This window comes from Bos mutus, chromosome 28 (genome assembly GCF_027580195.1).
Source record: "Bos mutus isolate GX-2022 chromosome 28, NWIPB_WYAK_1.1, whole genome shotgun sequence".
Taxonomy (NCBI): domain Eukaryota; kingdom Metazoa; phylum Chordata; class Mammalia; order Artiodactyla; family Bovidae; genus Bos; species Bos mutus.
The window spans coordinates 14,823,045-14,843,951 of record NC_091644.1 but is presented as its reverse complement, the minus strand read 5'-3'; the positions used below and the strand labels follow the sequence as shown (position 1 = coordinate 14,843,951).

At 44.5% G+C, this 20,907-nt stretch overlaps 2 protein-coding genes across 8 annotated transcripts in view; one reads left to right on the top strand and one right to left on the bottom strand.

Moving 5' to 3' along the window:
• The window catches only part of KAT6B (lysine acetyltransferase 6B), a 180,657-nt gene extending 174,638 nt beyond the window's left edge, over window positions 1-6,019 (top strand). For all 5 annotated transcript variants that reach the window (XM_070364760.1, XM_070364759.1, XM_070364758.1 and 2 more), the window contains exons 17-18: window positions 153-444; window positions 3,329-6,019. In XM_070364760.1, coding sequence (XP_070220861.1) covers window positions 153-444; window positions 3,329-5,844 — 2,808 coding nt within the window. In that variant the 3' untranslated portion in view covers window positions 5,845-6,019. The remainder of the gene's footprint in view (window positions 1-152; window positions 445-3,328) is intronic.
• The window catches only part of DUSP29 (dual specificity phosphatase 29), a 43,579-nt gene continuing 22,907 nt past the window's right edge, over window positions 236-20,907 (bottom strand). For 2 of the 3 annotated variants that reach the window (XM_070364763.1, XM_070364764.1), the window contains one exon: window positions 11,715-12,373. In XM_070364763.1, the coding sequence (XP_070220864.1) occupies window positions 12,132-12,373 (242 nt within the window). In that variant the 3' untranslated portion in view covers window positions 11,715-12,131. Of the gene's footprint in view, window positions 370-11,714; window positions 12,374-20,907 lie in introns of those variants that run through there. The other variant, XM_070364765.1, reaches the window with a different exon arrangement.

The window sequence follows — 20,907 nt, the reverse complement described above, 5'->3', positions numbered from 1 at the left end:
TTAAACATCAAATGGAAGGTTAAGTACAAAGGCATTACAGAAGTCTTTACGTGTAAGTCTCAGACACGCATTCAGTACATGTTTGCCGCATATCGACTCAGCAGTGTAATTTCTCATGAGCTCTGATGTATTATGTTTGGAATTAATTTCAGAGGCCTTTTGTACTAAAGAAGAAAAGGGGTCGTAAACGCAGGAGGATCAACAGCAGTGTAACAACTGAGACCATTTCTGAGACGACAGAAGTACTGAATGAGCCCTTTGACAACTCAGATGAAGAGAGGCCAATGCCACAGCTGGAGCCTACCTGTGAGATTGAAGTGGAGGAGGATGGCAGGAAGCCAGTGCTGAGAAAAGCATTCCAACATCAGCCTGGGAAGAAAAGACAGACAGAGGAAGAGGAAGGAAAAGACAATCATTGCTTTAAGAATACTGACCCTTGTAGAAGTAAGTGGAGGAATTATAAAAACCTTACCCTTGTGAATTTCTGTCTGTTATTGCCAAAAACCAGGCACCTGAATTCTACCCAAAGGCATCTCTGAGGTGATACCGACCCACCAGAAATAAGTGCTCATCTGTCCTTTCTCATTCATAAAAGGTTCTATCCCTTCTTCCTGGAATTGGATTTTATGTTAAACAACTTCTAAGGCCAGAACATCCCTCTAGGTGGGTTCATCTTACTTTCCAGAAATTGGCTTATCCTCAAAAACTTAGAAGTCTGTCAATAAGAAACACATTGCACTTCCTTGATTCTAATATGTACTTTTTTTGACATTTAATACTTCTGAAATCAGAGTATATATTATTATTATTATTGATGTGAGCACTGAATGTTTTTCCCTGGAAAACAAATGTTAGTAAATTGATGATGAATCATAATCAATGGTGTCTTCGGAGATGTTCTTATCAAGAATCATCTAAACCTACCCACACCATCACCATTAGCTTTGATAATATAGGATAATGTGTAAATCAGGAAATTATCTTTCCTTTCAAATTACTGTTTAACAGTTGCTGTTGCAGAGACATCCCACCCCATCTTCTAAAAAAAAGAAACATTATTGACTCTTCTTTGATGCCCTATTTAAAAGAAACCATCCCTTGCCTGTTGGGCTGGGAACTTGAGCTCCCAGCTGAATGATGAGGATTTGTGGGACATTCTTTCTACTCTCCAGTTGAAATGACTCTATTCAAAACCTTACTTTATTTTAGTCTAGAGAACAGGCCATCTCACTTTCCTGGAAACCACAGGTTATCACTCTTGCCTTTGAAAAGCCACAATTTTAAGAACATGAGCAGGCAGCTCCTTGACTTTCTGAATTAACAACAATGCTATTGCTACATACCTGTTTTGCGGAGGCAATGACATCTCACTCTGGGTATGGAGGAACCGAGCCTGTTCATTAGTCATTTTTTAGCATGGAATTTGAACCTTATTCCACTTTTTAGCTGTGTTCTCAGGAGTCTATACATGAATCATCACTGCCTTCATTCTCTCCTTTGTGCCACTTGCCTTAACAAATTCCAAGTGGCTGTATTATACCTGATTCCTTTCAGGATCTTCTTTCTTAAAAAATAGTTATTAGAAATTTCATCTTCTGATTAGCAGAGTTTTCCTAAAAAGGCTAGTAGATCTAGTAGCATGTGGAGTGAGAATTGGAGTCCAGAGTCACTGGTGTGCCTGTTCCCTGTTTGTGCAAATAGAAGTGAAGCCATTTGAACATCATGAGAGGTCTGTTAACTGGGTATTGTACTTTGCACTTCTGAAGGATCAGTCTATAGTACACGTCTTTTCAGTTAGCCAGCTTGAATGTAATACAGACAGGTAAGTTTACGTGTAATCCTTTTATTAATAGGTGAGCTCAGTGTTTACCCTGCTCTGCGCTGATTGGATTAGAAACCACTCCATTCTGGCAAAAGGGATCTCTGTTCCTCACTGGTTATTAATTAGATCTTGTTTTATTCTCCAAAACAGTGTTTCTAATAAGACTGTTTCTCTTTATGAAGCTGCTTCTTTAAAGTGAACCCTCCAGGAGATCAGTGGGGCTTCCCATGTAGTGCTAGTGGTAAAGAACCTGCCTGCCAGTGCAGGGGGTGTAAGAGACACGGGTTCGATCCCTGGGTTGGGAAGATCCCCTGGAGGGGGCCATGGCAGCCCACTCCAGTATTCTCGTCTGGAGAGTCCCATGGACAGAGGAGCCTGGTGGGCTACAGTCTAAGGGGTCACGAAGAGTCAGACACGACTGAAGCAGCTGAGCATGCATGCAGGAGATCGATATGATCATTAATTTTATAAAGATATTAAGACTTGTGTGTTTTATGTTTGTATTTATTCATATATTTACTTGTTTGCTTGCTTATGTTTATATAAATATATATATATATTTATTTTATAGAAATATATTTATATTCATACATACATACAACTAACAGTAAAAATAAGATTAGCTGAGCTAAAATGAACCTGACAGTTATGGTTTGTTTCTTATTTAATATTCAAACCATACACATTTGCACATGGATCCAAAATGCAGTGTGGATAGAATTAGTGATAAAAAGAATACTTGTATTTTAAATGTTCAATAATTTCACGGTAATTACATTATAGTGTGTGTCAGGCAGAAATGATCCTGGAGTAGATTAGAAATGTGTTTATGTTTTGGTTATTTAGTTATTCATTTGTTTCAGAGGTACATAGTTTATTTTTATGCCAGAGAGAATATTCAAATCAAAGAAAATAATTTCATCTGAGATCATTTCAAACCAGTAAATGTCCACAAGCAGAAGTTCACTTTCTCAGGATAAATATGGGAGCTAGGCTTCTATTCCTTTCTCCAGTTTAGTGGTGATTGGGATATGAGCTAACTTTAACCTCTTTCACCTGCATTTCCTAATTTGCAAATATTCAAAATGATTCTTTTCACATTGTGGAATTCCAGGCTTTTGTGTTAGAGAATATTTTGTTTGTTAAACTGAAATAAACTTATTATAGTTGCTTATATAATAATATAAGCACATTATTATTCATGTGCTTCCTATAAAAAAGCACAACCTTCTGTAAAGAATGGGTTATGTCGGGGGGGTGGGTAGGTGTACGGTGTGTGCAGCATGAATTATTTTCCAGACCTAGGTTATTCCCTCAGTTGTTTTTTTTTTTAACCACAATATTATTCTGTATCAGGTTTTATTATATCTTTAGCATCAAAGCTTAAAGTGCTAAATCGAAAATCAGTATTTGATAAATTATTTAGAAGAATGAATTCAAATTGTTTATGGTGATGCTTTCTAAGATTTTATTCTCCTTCCTCCCCCTTTCTGTCTCCTCGCTAAGACAATATGGATGATGGTGCAAATAACTTGAAAGAAGCCAGTAGAGACAATCCCGAACCTCTGAAGTGCAAACAGTGGCCAAAAGGAACAAAGCGTGGTCTGTCTAAGTGGAGGCCAAGCAAAGAGAGGAAGACTGGATTTAAACTGAACTTGTACACCCCGCCAGAAACACCCATGGAGCCTGATGACCAGGTAACAGTAGAAGAACAGAAGGAGACTCCAGCAGACAAACCCAGCCCCTCTTCCACCAGGACTGAGGAGGGGCTCAAGGAAGCCGTGGAACCCCTGCTGCCTCGGGACGAAAACGGAAGGGAGGAGACGTGTGCACCTGTAAGTCCAAATAAATCACCGGCTGGAAAACCTGAAGACGATGTACTCAAACCTGAGGAGGAAGAGGAGGAGGAAGAAGAAGAGGAAGAGGAAGGAAATGTAGAAAAAGACCCCAGTGGTGCCAAGAGTCAGGAAAAAGAGGAGCCAGAAGTCTGCATGGACAAAGAAGACCCTGTGCGTTTGGATGATCATGAAGAGGAGGAGGAAGAGGAGGAAGAGCCATCTCACAACGAGGGGCATGATGCCGATGATGAGGATGACAGTCACATGGAGTCTGCTGAAGTGGAGAAGGAAGAACACCCAAGAGAAGCCTTCAAAGAAGTACTGGAAAACCAGGAGGCTTTTTTAGACCTTAGTGTCCAGCCTAGTCATTCAAACCCAGAGGTCCTAATGGACTGTGGTGTTGACCTCCCAGCTTCGTGTAATAGTGAACCTAAGGAGCTTGCTGGAGCCACTGAAACTGCCCCTGAGTCTGATGAGGAACCCCCAGGAGAGCAGGCACAGAAGCAGGACCAAAAGAACAGTGAAGAAGTAGATTCTGAGTTCAAAGAGGGAAACACAGCCACCTTGGAAATAGACTCTGAGACCGTCCAGGCGGTTCAGTCCTTGACCCAGGAGAACAGTGAACAGGATGACACCTTTCAGGATTGCGCCGAGACTCAAGAGGCCTGTAGAAGCCTACAGAACTACACCCACGCAGACCAAAGCCCGCAGATCTCCGCCACTCTAGATGACTGCCAGCAGTCAGACCACAGCAGCCCAGTTTCATCCGTCCATTCCCACCCTGGCCAGTCAGTACGTTCTGTCAGTAGCCCAAGCGTCCCTGCCCTGGAAAACAGCTATGCCCAAATCAGCCCAGATCAAAGTGCCATCTCAGTGCCGTCTCTGCAGAACATGGAAACCAGTCCAATGATGGACGTCCCGTCCGTTTCGGATCATTCGCAGCAAGTTGTGGACAGCGGGTTTAGTGACCTGGGCAGTATTGAGAGCACAACCGAGAACTACGAAAACCCGAGCAGCTATGATTCTACCATGGGTGGCAGCATTTGTGGAAATGGCTCTTCACAGAACAGCTGCTCCTACAGCAACCTCACCTCCAGCAGTCTGACACAGAGCAGCTGTGCTGTCACCCAGCAGATGTCCAACATCAGCGGGAGCTGCAGCATGCTGCAGCAGAGCAGCATCAGCTCCCCCCCGACCTGCAGCGTCAAGTCTCCTCAAGGCTGTGTGGTGGAGAGGCCCCCAAGCAGCAGCCAGCAGCTGGCACAGTGCAGCATGGCCGCTAACTTCACGCCGCCCATGCAGCTGGCTGAGATCCCCGAGACTGGCAATGCCAACCTTGGCTTATATGAACGGATGGGTCAGAGTGATTTTGGGGCTGGGCATTACCCACAGCCGTCAGCCACCTTCAGCCTTGCCAAACTACAGCAGTTAACTAATACACTTATTGATCATTCATTGCCTTACAGCCATTCCGCTGCTGTAACTTCCTATGCAAACAGTGCCTCTTTGTCCACACCATTAAGTAACACAGGGCTTGTTCAGCTTTCTCAGTCTCCACACTCCGTCCCTGGGGGACCCCAAGCACAAGCTACCATGACCCCACCCCCCAACCTGACTCCTCCTCCAATGAATCTGCCACCACCTCTGTTGCAACGGAACATGGCTGCATCAAATATTGGCATCTCCCACAGCCAAAGACTGCAAACCCAGATTGCCAGCAAGGGCCACGTCTCCATGAGAACCAAATCGGCATCTCTGTCACCAGCCGCTGCCACCCATCAGTCGCAAATCTATGGGCGCTCCCAGACTGTAGCCATGCAAGGTCCTGCACGGACTTTAACGATGCAGAGGGGCATGAACATGAGTGTGAACCTGATGCCATCCCCAGCCTACAATGTCAACTCTGTGAACATGAACATGAACACCCTCAATGCCATGAACGGGTACAGCATGTCCCAGCCGATGATGAATAGTGGCTACCACAGCAATCATGGCTACATGAATCAGACGCCCCAGTACCCTATGCAGATGCAGATGGGCATGATGGGGACCCAGCCATATGCCCAGCAGCCAATGCAGACCCCGCCCCACAGTAACATGATGTACACGGCCCCCGGACACCATGGCTACATGAACACAGGCATGTCCAAACAGTCTCTCAATGGGTCCTACATGAGACGGTAGGCAACATGGGCTGTCACAAAACCCCTGGGCATCTCTCGGATTGATCTGCACAAATACCTTCTAAGAGTACGATTTCAAAACCAGCAATTGGTGTGAATGCAAAAACATTTGTTGGCACCATTTATTATTAAAAAAAAAAAAAAAAGCTGTATGCAGCAGAAAGCCTTATAAAGTTGTTTTTCTTTTTATCTTTTTTTTTTTCCTTTTTCTTTTTTGGTACCTTTGTTTCTGTTACTTTTATATGAAATTCTCTGCAAAGGAAGGCCTCTCTTTGGACTACATATGGAGGCAGCCACTCGCTGTGACTGCTTCCATTAAACAATGTGGATATCAAGCCCCGCCCCACCCCAAATTATCTGTTTTAATACTGAACCTAGAGCGTTTTTTTTTCTCCCCTGTCCACTCCATGTAAATGCCTTGACCGTTTTCAGTTCTTGTATATTTCGTTGAGGTGACACTTCAGCATGCCGCTAATGTCTTTGTTAGTGACAGTGCATTTGGTAGTACTGTACGAGTGTTGTGCTAACAGTAAGCCATTTCTTAAGTTTTTTGCCTTGATTAGGGTGCCCTAATTTGAGGGTTTAAAAAAAAAAATATATTTTTGTTAATTATAAAACTGTAAAGAGCTATAAAAGCTATTCCCATTTGGTTAGTCAAAAGGGTTTTATTGCTAAATGTTTGGTGTAAAGTTGAGACCCTTTTCCATTTTGGTGACAGATTTCTTTGGGGAAAAAAAGGCAGCTTTCTGTTTTATAAATGCAGACTTCTGTTTATTGAATGAAGCATATCTCAGTGTTTATCTGTCAAGTTTTGAAACATTTCATATATGTCCAAATACTTGGCAGGATTTAAAAAAATAGTGAATTTGGTGTAAAGTTGCTATTTTATGGAAATGCCTCTAACTTTACATTTTCATTCCATCTGTAGATTTTTCTATCTTTATAAAATATTGGAGTTATTTTTTAAGGAAAAATAGAGAAGTAGCTTGTGAATAGCTCAAACTAAGCTTACAAATCGCATGTAAAAAAAGCAAAAAAAAGTTATTTGTGTCTGTTTATATCGCTTCCTTTTTTGTAGCCTTTGTACCTGTACAGGGTGACTGTAAGGGCCAAGCAGGAGAGGCGTAATCCTTGTATAAAATAGGAGCCAGCGACACTCTTGTATTTATCTGTTCTCTTTTTAGTCGGTCACTTCAAAAAAAAAAAACAAAAACAAAACAAAAAAAGCTGTACATTTTAACATAAAATAAATTATGATGAGCCATTTTTAGCCTCTTGTGTCCTGTCATATTATGATTGATAGAGAATGACCAATTGAACTGTATATCATGTGTCACATCTCAGATCACATTCACATTTTGGGAAAATAAATTATTTAGTGTAAATCGGAGTTAAGAGATTTTCTGATTTGTTTTGACTTTGTGGGAGGGGTTGGCAATAAATAAGAGTAATATCTAATAAAACCATCACATATACCAAATACCTATTTAATAAATTAATTTATAATGGATTTTAATGCTTTTCATGAAAGTTTATTTTATGCTAGTGCATACCTTCTGTATGCCAATCATTGTCTTTAAAATAAAGTGAATTTGTTTTTTTCTTTTTGACTTTGATCTTCATTTGCAAAGGGATGCTGCCCAAATATCCAGCTGCCTCGTTTGTACAGTCTGTATAAAATCCCCTTAGGGCCTAGTCCATTGGTAGCAAACTTCATTTTTATAAACAGTAATAACAACAACAACAAAAGCACCCAATTTGGACTTGAATGTTTGAAATATCATTTTCTTGAATAAGCATGCAAGTTTTGCTCTGTCATGAATGAGTGATTGGATGTTATTTTTAGAATCTAAAGTTTAGGGGGGAAAACGTCATTGTTCACAAACATGGCATTCAGAGAAAGCCCTGTCTGACTGTTAAAACATTTGGTGATTAAGTGACAAGCCTAGAAACGAATGCTTGACTCGACCCCCGTGTGGGAAGGAGGACAGTGCACACAGCCCGGGGTCGCGGGCCCCGATGAAGGGCTTTGCCTCGTGCACTCACTCACCCTTACCATTTTTCTCCCACAGTTATGAAGCAGTCTGGGCTTAGTGTCAAGATTTTATCTTTTGATTCCTCCTCCCCAAAACTGTATAGCAAGTGGGGGAACATCTGTAGTAGCTGGAGGGAGGGCTTCCAAGAAGACACTTCTGCAAAGGCTGTTGTCACCAAGGGGAGAAGAGAACGTTTAAGGTGCTTTTCTGGTAGGAAAGGAAACTTCTCCTCCTCCTTCAGAGCAGGAAGTGATGGTGTGCTGTTGTTGGAATCAACTGTTGGCATCGGTTCTAGAGCTGCCGAGGATCTTAGCAACCTGGTGGATCCACACCTCAGGCAAGAGTCTGCCCCTAGGAGGGGTAGAGGGCTTGGGGGGATTTGCTAACCAGCTGACGCGGAACTCTGCAGAACCTTCCACAGGCCCCACCTGGAAACCATCTCATATTTAGTCTCTTCTCTTGTGTTAAATAAGGTTCTTTGGGGACTGAGATTGTCCTCTGTTCCACATATTGCAATGGCTTGTAACCGCACCCTATGGTTTGTGTGGCGCCTGGGCTTACCACACTCTGCCTGCCTCACAGTCCTCCAGGGAGCTTGAGGAGAAGTCCCAGTCACTGCCTCAGACCTGCCGCACCAGAATTTAAGAACGGTACTGGGGACTCCTGGTGTCCTACAGGCTCCCCAGGGACTGCAGCACAGCCAGGAGTGGGAGCCCCTCTGCGGGCCCCAAGTCCTAACATTCATCACAGATGGAAAGGGTTGGTGGGAGAGAAGCTGCTGATCTGAGCCTGCTCTGCACTTGCCTACTCTCACTTAGAGAAATCAGCTCAGCCTTAAATGTGACACCAGGGAGCCCAGAAAACAGGAACTTGGATTCATCAGGAGAAACAGAGTCATTATTAGGTTGAGACCCATGAACAGGCCATACCTTCTAGACCCAGTAATGTGTTCTTTCATTTAGAAGAATTTTTTAACAAGTGATTGTCAGTTGCCAGCCTGGCCTTTTTACTGGCGCAGGTGGTGCCTACCCAGGTGTGAAGGCATTGGCTTTCCTTGCCAACATTCCATTTTAGAAAAAATGACTCACAATATCACAAGAAAAAAAGTCACAAATATCCATCCTTTGCAGGAAATGGGGCAAACAAGCTAACTAATTGTCCAAACACACTGAACTGAAATCTGTGAGCAGAAACGAATTTGATTCTCTCCAAATCATAGTCTCTTTTTCTAGAACACTTTACTCTGAGAGAAGGCCATAACTTGTCAGCTCTCTGATTTAAAGGCTTAGCTAACTCATACGTAATGCTTTTAAAACTGTTGGGTGGTATACAAATATAGGTTACTTTGTTGTTACAAGCAATACTGGTTTACAGTACAAGTAGTTACATTATGAAGCAGGAGCTTCAGTTTCTTTGCAGTGCACTCCTGGTTTTCTCCCTTCTCCATCTTCCCTATTCTCCCTCCTCCAACACCCAGGCATTCAGGCACTAGGGCTTCCTCTGTTTTCTCTCATTATCTCACCCAGTACAATGACTTCAAACACCACCTCTATGCAGATAGCACCCAGGATTATATTGCTAACAGTGGATCTTCCTCTGAGCTCTCTCTGTAGATTGAAGGTGAAATCATGGGTCATCTTTTGTATGTCTTAGACATGATGTAACTGGTGATCTCTAGCCCCTCCTTCCCCCATTTCTGCCCTGGTCAACCCCATCTCAGTATTAAGGCACCACCAAGAAACCAAATCACTACTTTCCAGTCCTGTCCCTTAAAGCAGGCTTTGTCTGTTCTCCAGGATAATTCTAAAATAATCTTGAATGCTAGTCGCCTGGTGCTATCTTAGTCCAGACCATCTTCCTCTTTCCTGTCAACAGTTCAACACCCTCTTACTGGTTGCCTCACCTCCCTACAATGGATTCTCTATATTTCAGCCAGGGTGATTTTTTTTCTTTCCAGAGTGATCTTCTTAAAACATAGATCAAACCATTCCCCTGCTTAAAAACTGATTGTGGTTATTCTGTGCACTTGGAATAAAATACAGTGTCTCTACTGTTCTGTATCCATCTCCTGTCTCACCCACAAGCCCCAGCTTCACTGATGGGCAGTTACTGAAACACACTCCCACTGGGTAGAAACATACTTCTTTGCCACCTCAGTGCCACTTCACCTGTGCTGTTCCTCAGCCTAGAATGTTCCGTCCTCATTTGGAAAGTGCTCTCCTTGAAGTCTCACCCCATCTTCTCAGGTCTAAAGCGGGTTTTCCCCTGCCTCATCCCCACTGCATCTCTCCCTCAGTACCTGCTTCCCTCATCCCATGTCGTTACAGCAGACATTTCTGCACTGGCCTCCTAACCCAACTTTTAGCATGCGGTAGGTTCTCAAATACTTGTTGACCAAATGAATATATCATTTCTGAAGAATTTAAACGCTTTTGCAAAAACTTCTGTTCTTCCTTTCCTCTACCCCTGGCTCCTATCTTAAAGAGGCCAGACTTTAACTTCAAAGTGATCTACTTCTGCTTTGCTCGACAGGACTCATAGCCCCACAAAGGTGGGAACATGTGGGAAGGTGGAGAGAAAACACCACAAGAACCCTCTGAGGGACACCAGCAGCCAATGGACCTATCCTTCCCACATACGGCTTCATAAATACTTCACGATGGTGTATAAAAGTAACATCTCATTAAAATGGAAATATTTCTTCCTGGACCAGAAATGGTCAGACCTAGGAGATAAGAACTGAATGTAGAAGAGCTATTGTGATCTTGTAATGGGAAAGTTTAAGTAGGGGCCACTGGAATCCCTTTTGGTCCACACCTCTTTTCCAAGAGCCTGTGTATAGGGCTTCCCTCACCCAAATCTGAGTCATTATGAGGATCCATTATGGGCCAAGGTGACCCCAGAGCAGATCACGGGCAATCCCAGGGAGCCCTACGAGGGCTCACAAAAGCAGGGCAGCACCCCTAAAGTCACGGGGTGACCCTCGGGTGGCTTTACAAAGCTGCTGAGCTCCCAGTGGGTTCATTTTCCTGTTTTCCCCGTAGGCCATTATCATTTCAGGTTTTCTGTTCTTTGACTACTGGCATCAGCATCATTCTCTGGGTTCTGTCTGGTATCCAGTTTCTAGTTCTAGAAGACATCTCCCCCAGCTTTGTTCCTGCTGCTGCTTTCTCCTCAAGAATGGAATCGTGATCGTGGTGATTGGATTAGTGGGGCATGGGGGTGGGGAGCAGGCTCACAAGGCTGCCTGGTTCGCACATTCCAGGGCAAACACAGTTGTGAATATTTTATACGGGGACTGAAAACAAGCTCGTGTTGCTTGGACTAGAATCAAAATGAAAGATTTCCAGTCCCCCAAAGTCTCTTTTCAAAATTATTGGTTTCCCTGGTGGCTCAGTCGATAAAAGAATCTGCCTGAAATGCAGGAGAACCAGGTTCGATCCCTGGGTCGGTAAGATCCCCTGGACAAGAGAATGGCAACCCACTCCAGCATTCTTGCCTGGAGAATTCCATGGACAGAGGAGCCTGGCGGGCTACAGTCCATGGGGTCACAAAGAGTCCGACACGACTGACAAACTTTCTGAACTGCCCTGGCTCCCTGAGGAAGGCGGGGAAGCCAAGAGGGGTCCTCTGTGCAGGGTCTCAGGACCCCCACTCCCCACCCCTCCCAGATAAATTGCTGTCTACAACTTGCAGAGAGCAGCGTCTCCGGATGGTGACCTGAGCATGTGGAGTCTATCGAAAAGAAGACGCAGCAGCGGCCGTTAGGGAAATCCCTGTCGCCCGCACCTCCCCACCCCAGGAGCAGACCGTTTAACACAGCTCTCCCAGGCACTTTTTCTGTGGTTAGAAAATAAAGTTATATTTTAAAATTATATTTTTAAGAATGTGACTTTCAGACAAAGCCAAATGTTTAATCACAGCACAATGTCAACAGATTTTTAAGTACTCTTCTCTGCTTCCATCTTACAAAAAAAAGAAAACAAGAACGGCGCCTGCGCGCTCACCTGTAACCAATTGTGCCGGGAAGCCGGTCCGCGCCATTTTGCAGTGAAGCCAGGCGCCGGGCTCGTCCCGGAGCCCACTGTGAATGCCCCCCTGTTCACCAGCCCCCGGGAAGTTTAGGATTGTTTGGAAGGAGTCAAGCTTTGGTTTCATGTCCCTTCTCTGCGACAAAAGAAGTCACGAGGCAAAGCTGTTTCCAGCCTTCCCTCTCCGTTCCCAAACGTCCAGCTGGCCCCGCGAGGGGGCCCTACGGCTCCTGCTCACACTTCTCGGCGTCCTTACCCTGCTGGGCCTGTCGCCTCTGCTGCACCAGCTGCCTGTCCAGTTCCCGGAGCTGCTTCAGAAAGCCCCGGTTGGGTAGGACGCAGCGGTTCTTGGCCACTTGTTGGATGGCGTCCACCAGGGTCATGTTCCTGTGGATCATCAGGTAGGCCAGGACCAGAGTCGCCGACCGGCTGCGGCCCATGACGCAGTGAACCAGGATCTTATCTGAAATGGAGAGGGGAGAAGAAAGACCCACATTGGAGAGGCAGGGTGGCCTGGAGGTTGGAGCGTACGTGTGGGGCTCAGGTGGAACCCGCTCAAATCCTGATCCCTCTCCCATATTGTAGGACCCTGGGCAACTTACTGAGTGTCTGGGAGCCCCAGCTTCCCCATTTGTAGAGTGGGAATACCATCAGTATCTTCATTAGTGTCCTTGTAAAGGCATTTGCTTAAAGCACTTGGTATACTGCTTGGCGCAAATCAAAGGCCCACAGATGTTATCGTTGCCTCGGTGAGGAGGAGGAGGGGTTGAAGTTGATGCTTCCTACCTGCCAAAGCGCCTCCAAGTGAAAGCTCCATCAGCGTGCAGGAGTAAAAATTTTATGATTTTTTTTTTTTAGTGCTCACTTGAAATTTCTTCATGTTTATAATATATTTTCTTAGTGCTTATTTTGAATAGGGCAGCCAGTAGAGTTCAGATTTCAAAATGTATAATACGGTGCCCATTGAAAAGTCTCCCTCCCACCCAGCTCCTCAGTTCCCCAAAGTGACATGTATTACCACTTCTTATGGAGAAGTATCTGTGCCTATACATAGCAAAAACATACTTTTTTCTCGTCTTTCCTTGCCCAGAAGGTAGCCAGTTTTACACACTTTTCCGTACCTTGCTTCTTCCATTTAACAGTGTGTCTTGGAGATCTTTGTATATCAGCCTCTGAAGAGTTCTCTCTTTGTTATTTTTTCTTGTGGCTGCACAGAGTTCCTCTGTATGGATGAACCATAATCCACTTTAAGCAGATGCACTCCATCCCTTCCATGACTGCAGGTGGATTGTGGAGAAAGTCAGGCTTTCTGCACCATTTGCAGTCCTGATGCACTTAACCTCAGTAAGGAGAAAGTTACCCACAGTCCTACGAGACAGAGGGCATGGTCTGCTTGCCATGGTATCTGTGAGCATCCACATGACCCAGTCTGCCTACAGAACCCTAGCCTATTCTCCTGCAGGCCTGGGTTCCAGACTCAGTTCTGCTCCTAACTACCTGGATTTGGGGTTAGCCACTCAGCCTGTGGAGCCTCAGCTTCCTCAACTGTCGAAAGAGGCCACAACCTCAGGTCAGCTGTGAGCAAAATCAAGTCAGTAAAATTCACAAGATAAGATTTTTCAAAAATAATTTTACCGTGTCATGTAGTACAACCACAGGATGACTATTCTTACAGTCTAGATGATGAACTCGTCATCTAGATCAGTGGTTCTTTAAGCATGATTTAAGACCCTGGGGGTTCCTAGGATACTCTGCGGAGATCTATAGAGTTAACACTATTTTCACAATAGTACTATAGTGATATTTGCCCCATTCACTGCTTTGACTTTTGCAATGATGGTGCAAAGGCAGGGAGGAGGAATTGCTGGTCCCTTAGTGTGAATCACGGCAGAGGCACCGAACTAGACTAGTAATCGTTGTGTTCACCACCAGGCACTCGTGGGGGAAAAACAAGCCAACTTCCCTTAAGAATATCCTTGATGAAGCAGTAAAAATTAATTTTATCAAATTTCAGCCCTTGGTTACACTTCTTAATATTCTGTGTGATGAAATGGGATATACATATAAAGCACTTAGGCTGCAAACCAAAGTACAGTTGTTATCGCAAGGAAAAGCTTATGAGAGATTGAGTTGCAAGCTGAATTTTGCTAATTCAGCTTATGGTGTTTGATGAAATACCATTTTTACTTAAAAGAATGAATGACAGAAAAACTATGGTAATTCAAACTTGGGCGTTTGGCAGACTTTTTATCAGAAGTGAACGAAGTGAGCCTGTCACATCAAAAAAAAACAATTGACAGTATCTGTTGCCAGTGATAAAAAGCAAGCTTTCAAGCAAAAAGTAGAATTTGGGGAACACTTGTATCTACCACTGTGAGATTGACAGTTTCACAATACTCTTAGGATTTTTCTGTTAAGATCAGCAGTGATATTAACAAATGTGTCTTTTGACAATGTACAATGAAAAATGTCAACATTTCAAAGATCTGCCTAACTCAGTGAACAAGACTTTCTGTGGGACCAATGAGAGATTACAGAATCATGATGGGTAAAAAAATTCATTCAGAGTTCAAGACAGACCAATGGATTCTCATGTAACAGAGTATGACATTTATAGATATGGTTTCAAATCCCAGATCACAACTCGCCTTTTAAGAAGCTATCATTTGTCAAGTTTTGGTGTAATATCAAAGAAGAAAATCCACAGTTTTCTGAAAAGGCTATTAAGGTATCCCTTCTTTCTCCAACTACATATCTCAGTGAGGCTGGGTTTTCTTCATATACTTCCATCAAGACACTGTATCACAACAGATTGTGTGCAGAAGCAGATATAAGAACCCACTTGGATTCTCTCAAGTCTGACATCAAAAAGATCTGCAAAAATGTAAAATAATCCCACAAGTCTCCCTAACTTTATTTTGGAAAATGTAATCTTTTCATTAAAAAATTGTTTTATGCAGTTGGTTTACTTTATTATTTTTTAACGAATATTCTCAAAATTTTCAGTTTTTATTTCTAATAAAGATTGATAGATCTAACCTACATAAATGACAGCTCTTTGAGGCCTTCAGTAATTTTTAGGAGTGTGGAAGAGATCTGAGACTGTAAAATTTGAAAACTGGAGATCTAGAAGAATTTCCACTAGAAAAAAGCTCCCTTTGGTCACCATCAATGGCAACAGCTGGGCCTGATGAGAAGCCACCATGAGAAGCAGCGTTCCATCCTTCAGGCCTCCGTTTGGCAGTGCTCTAGAGTAGAGCCCACAGAGCGCATCAACATGCTTTATCTCATTTCATCCTTAATACAACCTTCAAGGTTTCATTATTCTCATCCCTGCTTTACAGATGGGGAAACAGCCTCAGGGAGGCAAAATGGCTGCCAGAGGTCACCCAGAAAGATGGTGCCACTGCTGGAAACAGTTCAAAGCAATTTGTTCTTGAGACCCTCCTGTGTGGTGGCTCCTTGCTACTGTGCCCTGGCGACAGAGAAAGCAATGCGATTAGCATCTCTGGCTGTCCCCTGCACAGCCATACCACCATCCCAGTGCAGTGGTGGCCCTCTCCTGCGGTTCTAGGATCTGTTTGCTGGGGCCAAGCTTAAGCTGTGTGACCCCAAAGCTGTTCCTAAGTCTCAGGCCCCAGGCCTGGAAGGATGACCAAGGAGAAAGATGTTCACAGATGTCACTGGGTTTGTGGAGCACCGTCAGGAGATACAAAGAGCTTGGCAAAGAACACTTCTGAGGGGACACGGCTCTGTGTCCCTCTCATCCTCATGGAATACACACACTCACACACACAAAAGTGCTGATTCGGAAGGAGCCTCATAGAGAACTTAATTTTATCGTGATTCATTTCCAAGAGTGTGCACAAGCTAAGCAAGCAGGCCTCCAGTCCCGGTAGCTGAGCTGCAAGTGTGGCCGCCTTTTCCTTGTGCACCTTGGTTAGAAAGGCCAGAGGGCCAGAGCAGCGCTGGCTTCTTCAGCACTGGGTAGGGTTTGGGGGCGCTGGCCCTGCCCAGGGGCATGACTGTGCTTCTGGAGTGGAATGACTACCTCTGGCATTCTAATCCCCACAGACCGTTCCAGAGGCTGCCTGGCCCCTTGCCAGCTCTGCTGATAACTAAAGCGTTTCTTCCTTTCCTGGCAAAAAGGGTAATTCTTTCTGTCATGACTAAAGACTTGAAACAGACGAAAGCTGTAGTTCATTAAGTCTTCAGGGAGCCTGAAGTCTGTTAAATGGGAGGAGGGGAAGGGCCAAAGAGTTTGCTTTTACGATGGCGGTGCTAGTGCCGTCAGCTTCGTGAGCTTGGTGGGTCTCCTCGGGTAGAGGAGCTGTCCGCAGTGTCTCAGGGCACTGCTCCCTCTGTTCTGTGTCTTGCTAAGCAGCACCCTTGTGGGCCCAATGTTGGATGGTGAGAACCTGCTCTCGGGAGAGTTGGGGAAACGAGGGGAGGAAGGCTGCATTTGGCCTTTTCCCAGCATGGCCCACACCAGAGAAAGCTGGCGGCTCTCTGTGAGGTAGATGCCAGCCAGGGTTAGGACCCTGAGGGAAGGGATCATTGTCAGGGTTGGCATTTTCTAGATCGGTGATTTTCTACTTCTGTGTTACATCGCGTTGCCCCCTGGCATAAAATTCACAGCTAACGCGTACATGGGCTTAGCCCACCCCGGATCTTCCAAGCACTTTGCACATTTTAGTCAGTCCTCACAACAACCTGATGAGGTAGATAGAATCAGTGCCCCTGTTTTACAAAGGAGGCAGCTGAAGTGCACAGAAGTGCTGTGTCTTAGTCACACAGCTGGCAGGACCTGATTCAAGCCCAGGCCACTGCCACTAGAGACATTAAAGGCTATAAAGGGGCCTCACAGGTATGTGTATATCAGACAAGAGTTTTACAAAATAATTAGCACTTCTGCCACATGCCAGGCATGCTGATGGCTTCTGTTCTTTCCTAATCTTTTGAAATTTTCAGGAAATACTAGTCACAGCCTCTAAATTGATTTCTCAGTCCACTGATAGGCCACAATTTATGTTTGAGAAATGATTTCAATTAAGCATTCCTCCTTTGACCTTTTACGAAAAAGGTGAATTCCCACAGTTTTATGAGGAAAAGTCAAATCCAGAATCTCTCGTTGTTCAGTCACCTAGTCATGTCTGACTCATTGTGACCCCATGGATTGCAGCATGCCAGGCCTCCCTGCCCCTTAACATCTCCCAGAGTTTGCCCAAGTTCGTATTCATTGCATTGTTGATGCTGTTCAGCTGTCTCGTCTCTACTGTTTACCTAGTGGCACGTTTTTACTGGTGACCAGAAGGTAGGCCTTGGTCACTCAAATCAGTCATATAGGCCAAGCCTGTTAATCACCAGCTCATCCCATCCCATTCCCTCGGTTTGAGGGGTATGCCCTTTGTCTCCCACTAACTACCTTGGAACCTGCAAAGGCAGAGTTCGTTCTCCTCCCAAAATGGTCTGCACCCATGGAAGTCCTCAGAAAAAGGATATGTGGCATGTTTTAGAACTGCCAGGCATCAGGCCTGTTCTTGCTGCAGTGGGTTAGGAGACTCTTAAACACCCTGAAAATCTTGGTCTGGTTAAAGTCAGAAGCACCAGAGAATCAGCCTCCTGCTCAAATGCAGACTTCATTTATTTATTCATACCTTCCTTATCCATAATAGATTTTAAGATGGCTTCAAAAGCAGCCTATGGACTGTTGGTTTAAGAAAAAGAAAGGAGAGTGGTGACACTCAAATCTGATCTTTAGAACCTCGTGGTATCTGCCCTGGGATTTCTCAGAAGATTTCATTAAATGAAAACCACAGTAACTTAGCTCTGAGGATGCCATGCCAAGAGCAGAGAAGGCAGTCCCAATGGGGCTCCGGTGGCAGTATTTTGTCCTTCTTTTTCTGATGAAGCATGATAATTCAGTTGTTTTAGATCCTGCAATCAGCTGGAATGTCTCACCTTTCATGATATTTGGTGACTCCTTATACTGCAGTCACCAGATGCTGAAAATAGGGACGAAGGACTCTTCCGTGAGGCCTGAGTGACAGAAGGGATGCCCATTGGCCTCTGATTAACTCTGTGACCCTCACTGTGTCATGTGACTTCTCTGGGTCTCTGTTTCCCTAGCTCTCAGGGCAAGACACTGAACTCAATTATCTCCCAAGATTTTTCAGGAGTGACTGATGTTGCTTGGTGAGTTATTTCAGCACGGTCAGATCAAGGTAGGGTAGACATGGGGTGGGCCCCGTGAGGCTGACTACAGACCACAAGTACAGCTCCGCAGCACCACGAGGGATGCTTTTCTGCTTTTCAAAAAGAGACTGACTGTGAGGGGCAGTGTGGGAAACTATGCAGCAAGCTGGAACTAGCCAAGGAAGAACAGGAAAGACGGAAAAAGACACGCCTTTCTTTGCCTTTTGGCCAGACTGTCCGTCAACACCTCTTACAGCAAGAGTATAATAAGAAACATACGAGTGCATCTGGCTCTAAATGCTACAGGAGCATCCTGTGGTTTTCCAGGGTGTGACAAGGCCCATCCAGGCAGCCTGCGCATGTGCCATACAAGCGAGCACATACTGTCTTCACTAATGGAGGCTCTGCTGATGCTAACTAGCATTTTATTTTGTTACTCTGACTACTCAGGGCACAGGGTACAAACTGACAGCCATTGGGTTTCTTTTGTTTGGTCTTTGCAGCATTTTAAGAAATTTTCAACGTGTTGCCAACACTTAAAATTTGAGCAATTTTATGTTAAAATCCAGGTTGGAAACTTTTCCTGTAAAGTCAGATCTACCACATCAGCACTGATTCTCACAAGATGATCGCTGGCTGGGACTGAGTAGCAGCTGTCCCCTGTGGAGGGAATACGGGGCTCTTGGCTTAACCATAAGAACCCCTCCCTGCACCCCGTGGCCTCCGGCACAGCCAGCGGCATTCATTTATGGCATCTGCCTGGGTCCTGAAGGGTTGGTGTCTGAGCCCTCAGCTTGAGGAAGTCTTTAGATATGCAGATACAAAGGGCACAGAGAAAGGAATCAGCCCTCCCACCTGGTAACAGGGTCCTGTCCAGTCCTGCTCCCCACCCCCAGCCAGCTGGTGTAGGCTCACACTCCCTGCATGTCCTCTGACCTGTGGATATGCTTTTCTCTCTTGATGCTTTCTTGGCTAGCATGATGCTTTTGGCCGCACCGTCTGCCTGTCACAAGCCACAGCGATGCTCTGAGATCTGCCCAGGCATAAGCATATGACCCCACAGCCCATTCTTTCCTAATTGAGCGGTGAGTGGGGGCGGACTCTAAAATGGCATGTCAGGAACTGGGCAAGCTGTCCTATGCGTGTATCATGCCACCGAAGTTCAAAGTTGGAATGTCTTTTTTCCTTTTTTTTTTTTTTACCCCTTTGGGGATTGGAAACTTTATTATGATGATATGCACGTGCTGGTGTGGTTATGTGCTTCGCAGTGCGCGACCTTTCTTTATCAAACACATCTGAGAGCCTGCTGTGTGCCAGGTTCTAGGCTAAGTGCTGTTTGTGGGTTACTGCTGATCCTCATTATAACCTTTCAAGGTAAATATTTTCATCACCGGATGGAGAAACCAAGGCTTAGAAATCACATTGTTAGTAAGTTGTGCAGCATGAATTTGAAAGCAGCCCTGTCTTCTCCGAAGCCAGGCCCCTTCCATTAAGGGGATGGTTGAAGATATAGTAACGGCAAGTTGAGCACATTAAACAGAATCGGAAGGATCGGGTGGTTGAATCTTTTTGTTTTTTAATGTCAAATATGTTTTCAGTTAACTTCAAATACTGTAAGGCAAATTTCACCTTATGGTGATGAGTCAGAGTCCAGTTGCTTTTTGATCCTGCTTGGAAACCCAGAATGTGCCTAACACAGAAAGATGATCCATAAATAGACTCATAAAAAGGATGACTTTGAAATGAGGCATCCCCTAAGACAAGCACTGCAGCTCTGTGTGTTGTTTTGTTTTTTCCCCTTCACTCTGACATTGCTTTCTGAACCAAAATAAAAAACAAGGTCTGAGACTCTCCAGCAGATGTGGCCTTGGCCCAGCTGCAAGTTGCAGCTTCTGCAGCAGGCTAGTTGGTCAGTCAGTGAGCCTCTTTATTGTAACTACTTGTGGCCAGAAAGACTTAGTAACTGTATATCCTGAATTATGTGATGACTCCATAATTCAGTGTGTGACACATGGGGCTGAAGCCAGAGCACAGGTCAAGGACTTGAAGCCCCTCTGACCTCTATGGAATGCCACTGAAATGCAACCTGCAGTCATCATGGAATATTATCTCACCCGGATACATACCTACACTGTGCCCTTCTCTCGAAAATAGCCTTGCAGCCTTTACCTGGATTAGGGCAGCTAAAACTGCATTTGGAGCACAAGGACTAGCACCGTGATTTTTAAAGATGGTTATTAATTAACCTTGAAAAACTTGGACATTATGAGCGTAAAACTCAGATTCTCATAGTTTGGCACTTACAAAGAATAAGTTGTCAGCTTTCTTTTTATTTTTTTCTTGAAAGCCTCATCCTTTAGTTTTAAAAATTGAAATACAGTTGATTTACAGTGTTGCATTCATTTCTGCTGTACAGCAAAGTGATTCAGTTATACATGTATATATAGTCTTTTTAAATATTCTTTTCCATTATGGTTTCTCATAGGATATTGAATATAGTTCGTTGTGCTATACAGTAGGGCCTGGTTGTTTATCCATTCTGTATATAAAAGCTTCCTTCTGCTAATCCCGACTTCCCACTCCATCCCTCCACCAAGCCCCTCCCCTCCCCCTTGGCAACCATCAGTCTGTTCTCTATGTCCAAGAGTCTGTTTTGTAGATAGGTTCATTTTTTGTCATATTTTAGATTCCACATGTAAGTGATATATGGTATTTGTCTTTCTGAGGTTGTCAGCTTTCCACAGGACAGTTCACTAGACTGAATATGACTGGGGTGAGAGGATGGGAGAGGCAGGTATGAGC